We start from the raw sequence: 12,012 nt of genomic DNA, 5'->3' as shown, positions 1-12,012 counted from the left end.
CCCCCCTTTCACGAAAAAAATAGTATCAGCCCTCCAGCCCATATTATTAATGAAATAACCTGATTTTATATTTTGATTGCCTGATGCTCTGGCTTACGAACGTGAATTTAGATGGACTTCTACTCAATAGAAATCAAGATTAAATCAGTTATTATAGGTATAATACGGAAAGTTCATTATCTTTATCTTATATTCATTTATTCGTAAGATCTGAGATGAACGACACGTACAGTTCAGAAAACAAGGATTACAAGGGCATTAAAATTTTATATTACGAAGTTCATTGTGATGAATGAGCCTGCTTTTGAGAAGAAAGTTTCTATGGACGTGGTGTAACAGTACAAATAGCCACTAGAAATTCTTTCCTTACATTTAGGTTTGAACGATAATTTGGCTTTGCAACTTTCACATCTATGAAAACTATCTCTGAAAGCTATGTTGTTGCAAAAGGATTCAGGATCTCGGCTGCATTTTGGCTCAGTGATAGAAATTGTTGATAATAAGTCGCCAAAAATAAAAAATAAATGAAAAAATTCGTTACATTTCTTCTTCAGTGAAGTGTCACAAGTAAGATTAACTAACTTTTATTGCTGTTTTATATTTCGACACGATAGTCTAGCCGCAAAGTGGAATTAATTTTTAATCAAATTCAGTTCTTAAAATCCGAAGCTTAAATATATTTCGAAGCGAACTTTCCGTCTTAAAGGATTAAGAAGAAGGCTGGCTTATATGTCCATTGGAAGTATCAGAATAGCTTTTACCTCTGACTTTGACACTAGAATAGGGAATAAATGTAGCATGTCACTTTCCATTCCGTTTCGCAACAGCTCTGATTGCTATAAGGACGCCTTCACTTTTTTATTTTAAGATAGTTCAGTTGCCTGGTTATCTTGAAGTGTTAAGACTACTTCATTTGTCAAAACTGACGATGAGATGAGCCATTTTCAATAGAAAATTTCCGTTGCTGAAACAGTCTGCCAGAGAGTGACTTTTCTCCTTTAAGAAACAGAATACCTTATTCCTCAGCTCGAACTTTCGTTTCAGTACTTCAGCCTTTTAAAGCCATCGAGCATTACTAAGAAAAGAGCAATTGAGTGTGATAAGAACCCATCTCCTCACATAGCACTTGAAAAAGCCTTGAATTTACGAATTTTTAGATTAATAATTTTAACTGTTTCTTTAGCTTTTGCAGTACTTCATGAGGAAATGGGCTAAGTTATTTTAGCGGCCAGAGCCTCTCAGTATACCATACAGTAAGTCCATACTGTATCAGTATTTTCATCTTTAATAAGAGACTCTAAAACCCTAAGCGCCCAAAGTACAGACAAAAAGTTTTCAGAAAAACAGTTGAAACTTCCTGGCAGATTAAAAACGTGTGCCGGACTGAGACTCGAACTCGGAACCTTTGCCTTTAGCGGGCAAGTTCTCTAGAGCAAAGGTCCCGAGTTCGAGTCTCTGTCGGGCAAACAGTTTTAATCTGCCAGGAAGTTTCATATCAGCGCACAGTCCCCTGCAGAGTGAAAATTTCGTTCTAGAAAAACAGTCTCATAGGTCTGACTTGTTTCCTTTTAGCCAAGTCTGAGCACCCTCTTTATTTCTTATAAAATTATGAAATTTTAATTAACATTCTGGATTATTTTTATAACGCTAATCCAAAAATTCTCATATATAGTCTAGTTGCAACAGGTTATTTTTGACTGTTGTGTAGCTTATAAATAATGCGAAACAATAATCAGAACTTAAAGAACACGTACTAAATGTAACATACCCATAATTGTGACCTATTCCAACACTTCATGTTCCTCGTTATCATCGTCTATATTAAGCACATTATCAGGCTTGAGATTTAGATAAAACTGTTTGTTCACTTCGGGCATGATATTTAAGAGTTTTGTTAAGTCTGCGTGTTTCAAGCTTGTTTTTCTAAACCAAAGCTCAAGTTTTTCTAAGCCTCCATGTTTCAAGGTTGGTTTTCGCCAGCTCTTATGAAGAAACCGGGTTTCAGTGCAACCAGTGAGCGTTCCTTTAGCAATGAAAATTTATACTTTGGGCCCATGTGTAATTGATGCAGAGAAATGGGTTTTTCGCAAATTTTCGTATATACATTGTAAGGGCACAGCACTGATAAAGCTGATTCACCGTAAGATCAACAGATGTCAGGAGCATGCATACACGCTACAATCCCAGAATCGACGACGATGCGCCTTTGGCCCTTATGGTTCTTATTGCCTCATATGTTTTCGCTTCTATTTGGTGTAAATCTGTTCACAGCGTTAAATGTCGATTGTAGTTGTAACTTGAATGAGTACACTCCTTAGCACATTTTTTATAGACTGATGACGTAATTTATGTTTCGATATGAGTTAATTTTATGTCTTTAACAGATACTGCAGGGCACTAAATATGTTGTCAAGCTCGAAGCTGGCCATTTTCCTTAATTCACGGCCAACTCTGAGCTTGACAACATGTTAAGTGTCATGATATATATGTGTTAATGATGTAAAATCAAATATTTCAAAATGGCGTATAAAGCCAAAACCGGGGTTGCATTTAAATTAACAATAAAACAGTCATATGGCGGGGTGTTCCTTTAAAAAGGTTTTATGTTTCGGCTGTGAATATTTTTATGAACCTGATGATGGTTCGACGTCTGAAAGTGGTTGTGTGAACAGACTATTCTACCAGTCGGTGATATCACGTTCTTTAGCATTAATTCTTGCTTGTAATGCATCGTGAATTCCAGACGCTGACCGAGCTCCATCTGTGCATACTACACTGCACTTTTCCATGATATCCCATTTTGATTAAAAATTTATTAATCATGTCAAAAAGGGTTTAGCGAAACTAACGTAAGCAATCAAATCTTTACGAATACCAGTCACTTCGTCCACTTGAAGCGTAAAACAGTTGTTAACGCAATTTATAGATTACCTGCTCGAATAAATTTTCAGATATGCCTACAATTGTTCTACCCGATGTATCAGCAGAGATAAGAATGCTTTTCAATTGTGGAGCAAATGAGTCACCAGACATTGTTGATTCTGTATCGATCACTGATGCTAAAACCTGAGTTTCTGCAAGCGTGTGTAGTTTCTTTCATTTAGCAGTCCTATGCGAAGAGGCTAAAACGGCCATCGAAGTCACATTGGTCGGTTCACAAAACTCTTCCACGTACAGTACACAATAAATTATTTCGTTTTCCGATAGAATAAATCCTTCTGTTTTCTCATTACTTCAAAACATTTGGTTTCTAGTTGTATCTTTAACATTTTAGGCTTCATCCAGCAACTAGAACGGTTAAATAGCTTACCCACTGCAGCCATTCTTCACCATTGATTTAGTTTTCACGAAGCCTAGCTATAAGTAGTTCTCGTCGTATCTTCTCGTTTTCGTCTTTGGCGTATCTTCCTGCCCTCCGCCAGCCGATGTGCCTCAGGTGTCTTAATGTCTGTCACCTACCAGGAACCGTTCCGTACTGCAGTCAAGTCTTAATAGCGAAGTCTGACAGACTGTACGGAGGCGTCGAGATAGAGGAGGCAAAGCTTGCTCTGAGCGCGATACTGTTAGGGGTAGGGTCACAGCGCAGTTGATAAGGGGGGATCCCATCGACGGCCGACATCGCTCACATCGTTTCAAACAATGCTAAAAATACGACCGTGGTTTCTTTCATTGTTTTTAACATACCTAGCTCACCTTGTACGTTACTCAACTTCGAAACCCCCCACCCCTTTTCCGATTGTGGTCGCACCCACAGCTGAAGAACCACTGTTTTACAACAGAAACTGATATGCTTTATGTATGATGCTAGGAAAAACTCAGCTCACAGCAGGTAAAACTGTTCTTCGTTAAGACACGACCGGTTTCACAGCTTTAAGATACATCATCAAGTGAGCAATGTCAAAAGATCGTAGGTATATCCATCGCTCCTAGTCGAAAGTTACTATTCAGAGAATATCGTCAAAATTATGGCAAGCGAGAGGTAAAGAAAAAGTGTCCCATTCTTTAAAATTTGCCTGCATCGTGACAACATGGAAACTCATTGCAGGGCGAGGCAAAAGCGGCCCGCACGAACGACAGATAGAGAACAATTTTACGAGCTGTGAACGGAGTTCTTCCTCATTATGCCTGTCAACAGAAACCGTTGCCCGGAGTATAAAATAGTTTGTGATATGCTAGCATTCCAGTCCGAACAGGTGCAAACACTGCACACATAACTCGAAGGGCGTATAGGTCTAGTTTCATGCGAAGAGTTTCGGCGTTTCACTGCGCCATCTCCAGAGCCCCAACCAAGGTATAGGAGGAATTGAATCTCATGTGTAGTCGAAATATCTGCCAGCATTAAGTAACTGGTATCTGTAGACTCCTAATTTCAACCAAACGCGATCCCTTCGTTCATCAAATAAAAACTGCTTGCAGAAACTGTCGCATACGTAAATAACACTCAAAATACATGCGGCTGAGGTGTTCCTAATTTTACAGTTTATACAGGTCTAGATCCACACTCACGCCCGCATCTGAGATCGATTCCGTCACCACTCGATTAAGGGCTACACGATTTGGCGAACGTGGCTGCCAGTGCCACCTATATATATACATAACATAATCATTCCGGCTAATTGATATAGCAAGGCAACCAATGACGTATGGTAAGTGAACTCGGAATCCTAGTGTAACGACAGTTTTGTTGTCTGTGCGCAGACGTACTGCGTCGATGCTCAGACAGCTGACTCGGCGTGCACAGCGACCGCCTACCTGGACGGAGTGAAGACCAACATGGGTGCCATCGGCGTGTCGGCGGCCGTCCCAGTCGGAGACTGCTTAGCGCAGAACAACACGGAGTACCACACCACCTCCATCGCCCGCTGGGCCCAGGTGAGCTTAGCGACGAGCACACCGTGTAACACCGTCTTTTCTTCTTATTATTATTTTTAATCGCATTTAGTATTAAATGACACCATGCGCATTATCAGTGGCACAATAAAATCTACGCTCAGTGTATGGCTGCCAACCCTGAGCCACATACCACCCTCGGATATGCGGTGAAAAATCCCTCTTCTCAGTGAGTTCAACAAGATAACTACGCTCATTCTCAAAAATTAAATATAACTGCAGAATGTGGTGCCACACATCGTGGCACTACACAAAACTGGCGCAACTAGCATAGGCACATACGGAACACACACGATGCAGATAATTAAGTCCACGGTATTGGTGATAAGTTGAGAAAATCGTCGAGAAACTCATGTGCTACAAAACGCCACTGTTTCCTGTGCATTTACCCCGACATCAATATGGGATATGATCACCATTCATACGCACGCAGGCCGCACAACGAGTTGGCATACTCTGGATCAGGTGGTCGAGCAGCTGCTGGGGTATAGCCTCCCATTTTTGCACCAGTGTCTGTCGGAGCTCCTGAAGTGTCGTAGGGGTTTGAAGAAGGGCATTTATATGTCGACCGAGAGAATCCCAGACGTGCCGTTGGTGTTTAGGTCTGGAGAACAGGCAGGCCACTCCATTCGCCTGGTATCTTCTGTTTCAATGTACTCCTCCACGATGGCAGCTCGGTGGGGTCGTGTGTTAACATCCATCAGGACGAAGGTGGGACACACTGCACCACTGAAAATGCGAACATACTAGTGGAAAATGACGTCCCGATACACCAGACCTGTTACAGTTCCTCGGTCAAAGACGTGCATGGATGTACGTGCATCAATCATAATCCCACCCCACACCATCAAACCACGACCTCCATACAGGTCCCTTTCAATGACATTAAGGGGTTGGTATCTGGTTCCTGGTTCACGCCAGATGAAAACCCGGCGAGAATCACAGTTCAGACTATACTTGGACTCGTCCGTGTGATAACCTGGGACGACTGTTCCAACGACCATATACTGTGTTCTTGACACCAGGCTTTACGGGCTTTCCAGAGACTAGGGGTCAGTGGAATTCACCTTGCAGGTCTCCGGGTGAATAATCCATGTCTGTTCAGTCGTCTGTAGACTGTGTGTCAGGGGACAATCGTTCCAGTGGCTGCAGTAAGGTCTCGAGCAAGGCTACCTGCAGTACTCCGTGGCCGTCTGCGGGCACTGATGGTGAGATATCGGTCTTCTTGTGGTGTTGTATACTGTCGACGTGCCGTTCTGCAGCGTCTGGACACGTTTCCTGTCTGCTGGAATTGTTGTCATACTCGCGAGATCACACTTTGTGGCACACAGAGGCCCCGTGCTACGACCTGCTGTGTTTGACCAGCCTCCAGTCCCTCTCATATTCTACCCCTCATAACGTCATCAGTATGTGTTCTTTGAGCCATTTGCAACGCACAATCACGATTAGCACGTCTGAAAACGTCTGTATACCTACTCCCTACACCGTACTCTTACATGCACCAACACACTTCTGCGTATGTGGACTGCTGCCAGCGCCACCATGCCACGACCGCAGGTCAAATGCACCGCATGGTCATACCTCAAGGTAACTTAAACCCGTAAACCGACATCCAGAGCTTTGTTTCATTTTGTATCAGCATTATCCTTAATTTATGAGCGTAAGTGTAATAACCCACAGTTGCCCATACTTGGAGCGCAGGAGACTTAAATCGAGAATACCAGCATTACTCTCTGCTAAAGAGATGACGAACTCCAACTTTGATGTCGACTATCTGTAGAAACAACACAGGCATGAAAACTGTCCACCAAAATGCTAAAGTTACATGACATCTGAGAAACCACCTGGCTACAACCAGTCACGCAAAGTGTGGACAACTCTAAACCGCATGCGTACTGGCCACGGAAGATATGCTGACGCCCTCTGCAAATGGGGAACGAAACCAACACCAAATTTCGATGGCGGCGCTGGAAAACAAACAGTCCGACACATAGTGGTTCGAGCCTACAAGGGAACCTTCAAAGATTTCCTCGCTGCAACAGAAGAGGTAATCGATTGCATTAAATGTCTTGATGTCGATCTGCAATCATTCTATGTATAAAATGTGTAAGGTTTGTGATGTATGCCATACGATAAACCAAATAAATAAATTTTAATCGCAATCGCAATGGAAGAAAGTGATCCACGCACGTTATATTTCGCTATGTTTTAGACATCTTTAAATATAATTACAATCATTAATAGTATCAACTGTATGACTGCAAAGTTCGGAATCTACCAGGCATTTGGGGCATTTGCCACCTCGTTTTTGTCTTTCACTCGTGATACTTGTATCTGAATGAGGACTTTCGCATCTGTTGGGTCATAGGGCTGGCTTTCATTAATCAAGCTTACTTTAACAGAAATTACTATATCACTTATTACTTAGTAGAACAAAGCAGGGAACATAAGACGTGCTTGGGACAAGTATATTGCATGAGGGTTTAGAAAGTAAGAAACGATTTCTAAAAGTATGCTAAGGAATTGTCAGCTTACGTGAGTATGGAAAATGGCCTCTTAGGAAGACTGCCCAATACAAGGAGTTTTTAATTAGTAGTTATTTGCCACTCTTCATTTTATACTGAGGATTATTACATCACCTTCTACGCTCTAGAATCTTACGGAAATTTCACTCATAGAAGATACGTATTGGGTAGTTATAATTAAAGTACAACTACTCACAGAGATCTAGTCCAGGCTGTGATTATGGCATGGCAGAACTTGGTGGATGTTCTAATACGTTAACACAGAACTGATTTACGCTGGAAAAACATTAGTTCCGTTTTGATCACCAGGTTCATATGTGACTTTGTGAATACAAGAGAGACGTTTGTAAATGTTTCCATATGTAATGGATTAGTAGAAGGGCATTGGAGAAAAAGTCAAAAAAGTGAGACAGGCATTATGTCTGCTATATTATTAATGGCCGCTTACACAGTTCGTTCAATATGGGCACCGAAGACGTCGAAGAGTCGATGCACAGTGCCAGATTTGTTCCTGGTGGACGAGATAGGAAACAACTTTCTTCCAGCGCATATCGGTTCTTTAACGCGTTAGCGTATCTACCACCTTTCTCTGTCATTAGGTAATTACTAGCCACACTGAACTTCCGTGAATAGCTACGCTTTAATTATAAGCACCCAGTAAGAGGGCGGCTCAACGAGTAATGAAACACTTTTTTTTCTGAAAGCATGTTGATTTTATTCAGGACTCCCCACTTTTGGCTACAAACCCCGTCTTTCAATATAATATCCATTCAGTTCGCTCTCATTACGTCGTCTTACTGGGAGAGCCTGCCTGCGCGCATGGTACCACTCTACTGGTCGAAGCTGGAGCAAACGTCTTGATGCATCAGTTCAAATGGTTCAAATGGCTCTCAGCACTATGGGACTTAATTTCTGAGGTCATCAGTCCCCTAGAACTTAGAACTACTTAAACCTAACTAATCTAAGGACATCACACACATTCATGCCCGAGTCAGGATTCGAACCTGCGTCCGTAGCGGTCGCGCAGTTTCAGACTGTAACGCCTAGAACCGCTCGACCACTCCGGCCGGCGATGCATCAGTAACTTCATAATCATCCGCATACTGGTTCCCGCAAAGTGCATCCTTCATTTGGCTAAACAGATGGAAGTCGGATGGTGCGAGATCCAATCTGCTGAGTGATTAGGAAGAGTAGTCCAATGAAGATTTGTGTGAAGCTTGCGTTCTCATGCTGAAGTTAGTTCGCATTTTTGTTGCTACCAACACACTGAAGTTTCTTAAATTTCCTGAGGGTAGCACAATATGCTCCAGAGTTCATCACTGGGCCAAGAGGAAGGGCACCAAACAGACTAATCACTCAGTCCTTACCAACTGAGGATACGGCTTTGATCTTTTTCTTCGGAGGTGATTTGTTGTGGTTCCACTACATGGATTGCTGTTTTGTTTCCGGTTCGAAGTGATGAACCCATGTTTCACCACCAACAGAGACTTCCAGTTGTGAAGTCAGATGTTTGACTGAGATCCGCGGGTTCCAGCATTGAAAGAGTCACGGCAGTGTGTAGCCAGCTGGCACGAGGGAGATCGGACAGGTTTGCGCGACCTTGTTGCGATGATGACAGACGTCTCGCCCAAAGACTCATCGTGCTTTTGTTCACTACCCCGTCCGTAGACATTCTGCAAGCGTCTACAAATATCGTCGATGGTCTCGTTTTCCGCTCTGCTTGCAACGTAACCCAATTACAGACTCCATTTTGAAGTCTGCGTATAGCGCCGCTACCTATAGGAACGTCATGAAACTACAGGGGCAAAAGAAGGGATATTCAGTGATGTCCCTCAAGAAATTTCACTTTTTTTTCCAACGAGAAGTGGCCGAGGAAAAAAGCGTCGTATTAATTATTGAACGCCCCTCTTACGTTCCTTGTCAAAAAAGTGGAAAACCAGAAAGGACTGGAGAAAACGAATCTAAATTTCATGGTCTGATAGGGTATATGGTGTCGTTTCAGTGATTAACGTACCGAGTCAAATTTACAAAGAATTTGGCAGTATGGCCCCACTTTAAGCACAAAGTAGCACTCGCTGTGGCCTGGATTCAGGAACTAATTCAGTTGGGATGTGTCACATAAAGCTGTCGCATCCTCTCGTGAGGCAAAATCCGAAGAGAAGACAATGTATACCATCCGTAATAATAATATATAGATTATTATGATATATTGGAGGCGTTCCATTTCACCTTGATATCCAGAAGTCTTGTCTCACAACTGTTGCAACTATTCCTTGATATTGTGGGTACTTGCACTGGGACGAGGTAGACATCTGAGTTGATCGCACACATGTTCTATCGGGAACAGATCTGGGACTTTAGTGCCATAGGAGTACCTCAGCTTCACGCACGGAGTTAATAAAGACATGTGCCACTTGGGATAAGCATTATCCTATTGAAAAAGGGCACCGCAACGCTGTTACTAGAGAGGTAACATGATGCAGAGCGTTCGGAAGCACAGCTATGCCGCCAGATAACTCTCAACCATCACCAGTTGTGACATGAAGTCGTATTCGATTATACCACTCACCATGCCGCCCTGAGAAGCACTGCTATGCTTCTCCAGAACAGTGGAACAACGGGACCTCTCTCCAAGAGAGAGGATGCTCGCCGAGGATGGCTCTCCGAGGTAACGCACGACCACGATTCATCGCTGAACTCAGTACGACGCCATTCATCAGCCATCCATACATCAAAGTCATGACATCACTTAAAACGCAGCCATATGCGTGTTTTAGTGCTAACAACAACCTACACGCGGGATGGTAAGTCTATAGTGTAGCTGCTGCTGGTCTCCGACCGATGGTGCGGGATGGCACAAAATGTTTCAGGCATTCCACTACTTGTTCACGGATGGGAGGCGCGGATGTGAAGAGGCTACAATGCGCTACAACGATCCTACCTAGCGGAGGTCAGACGTGAGAGACCGGAACCTTAACGAGAAATGCCTGTCCTCACGTTCTTATGCAGTAAAACATCCTGCCACTGTCACATCCAATTGCACAAAAAATCTGGATATTGCATAATTCGTCCAACATGCCTAAATGCAGATCCACAATGAGACCACTTTCACACTGCCAGGTGCTCAAAACGCTGTCTCACACACGAGTAAGCAGGATCTCGATGTTCTTCACACACCACTTAATATCCTACCATGCCTGATAACATTAAACACGAACAATAGTAGTGCAATAAGGTGGTCGTTCTATCTGTCCTTAGAACCGTAACTGTAATAATTTGTAGACCTGCCAATGATACGTACATCTACAAAGTTTCATTGACATCCGACCATTTCGTTTGGGTGTCTCTCTTTTTCGTTGGTAAATGTGTATGTCACAGACAGATGTTCTGTGTAAATTGTTTCATAAAATACAATTTTATCGTAATATGGGAAGTCATACGTTAACCCAGTAAATATCGAATTTAGCTACACGGCTTTAGATTCAAGTATAATTATTAGAATTTACTTTTATACTTAAGTGTGAAACCTTTTGAAACGTAGAACCTTAGATCCATGTTGATTTCAGTGTAGTTCATACATCAAAATATATGTGATGTTATCAATTAGCACAGTTCCTTTTAGATTAAATGAGGCTTGGACCCTAAACTTTTCGGTTCATCTCCAGTTCTAATTGTTTTTTACCCTTATAAAACCGGGCGTAATAAAAAGAATTGTTAGGTATAGGTGGTGTTTGTTCTTTCGGACATCTGCGAAAGAACAGACACAGCCTATATATAACAGAGGCGAGAACGGCCAGTGATCTCTTCAATGCGAATGCACACCAGACCCGATCGGACTCTGATTGGATTCGGCGAAATGGCGCGAGTAATGACAATAATGGGCAAGGAGCACTAAATTCGTAGTGTGTGACAGAATGAGCATTTGTGTCTGACAGGAGGTGTTCCAGGGTAGTCCGTGCAGCTACGATGCCTACTGCTTCCGGATGGCGCAGTGGTCAGCGCATCCTCTTAATGAGCGGGAGAACTGGGTTCGAATCTGGTCCGGCACAAGTCTTCAACCTTCCCCGTTGATTTAAATCAATACCCACTTACAGCGAATGTCTGTAATTCCTTTGTGTCGCAACTGCTAGAGTTAGAAATAAATATTCAAAAATTTTGTTAGGATACGAATTACAGGCAGTAAACGTGGGTGAGAACCCCACAGCAGTGTATTTTACCCAGAGATGTTATTCCGGCCGTTGTGTCCAGTGGTTTCTAAATCAACAAGATGAAAATGCACCAGAAGACGCATTTCGGAGCACTACTCAGTGGCTTCAATGATGACAGGTTATTCGATCACCTGCTGTAAAGCTGCCTCAGTTTTTGTTCATGACTGAACTTACATTTCTGTGTAAATTTTTTCGTGAGTTTCCTGTGAAATGAAATAACCAAAGCTAGGTACGGTGTTTGGACTGTCAATTCATTTTAAAAATATCATTGTGCTTACTTCCTATTTTGAAGTTGGTTTTGACTCACCTTCCTGTACTGCTCACACTGTGTCACATATGGACATACTACCAATTTACTAAGATATCGATAAAAATCTATACATTTTCTT

General features: G+C 42.4%; 1 protein-coding gene across 1 annotated transcript in view; it reads left to right on the top strand.

Moving 5' to 3' along the window:
- LOC126474472 (membrane-bound alkaline phosphatase-like) overlaps positions 1-12,012 on the top strand; it is a 75,890-nt gene that overhangs the window by 12,078 nt on the left and 51,800 nt on the right. Inside the window, exon 2 of the mRNA XM_050101945.1 lies at positions 4,699-4,872. Within this exon, the coding sequence (XP_049957902.1) occupies positions 4,699-4,872 (174 nt within the window). The remainder of the gene's footprint in view (positions 1-4,698; positions 4,873-12,012) is intronic.

Source organism: Schistocerca serialis, chromosome 4 (genome assembly GCF_023864345.2).
Source record: "Schistocerca serialis cubense isolate TAMUIC-IGC-003099 chromosome 4, iqSchSeri2.2, whole genome shotgun sequence".
NCBI classification, from domain to species: Eukaryota; Metazoa; Arthropoda; class Insecta; order Orthoptera; family Acrididae; genus Schistocerca; species Schistocerca serialis.
This window is presented reverse-complemented; position numbering and strand designations above follow the sequence as displayed.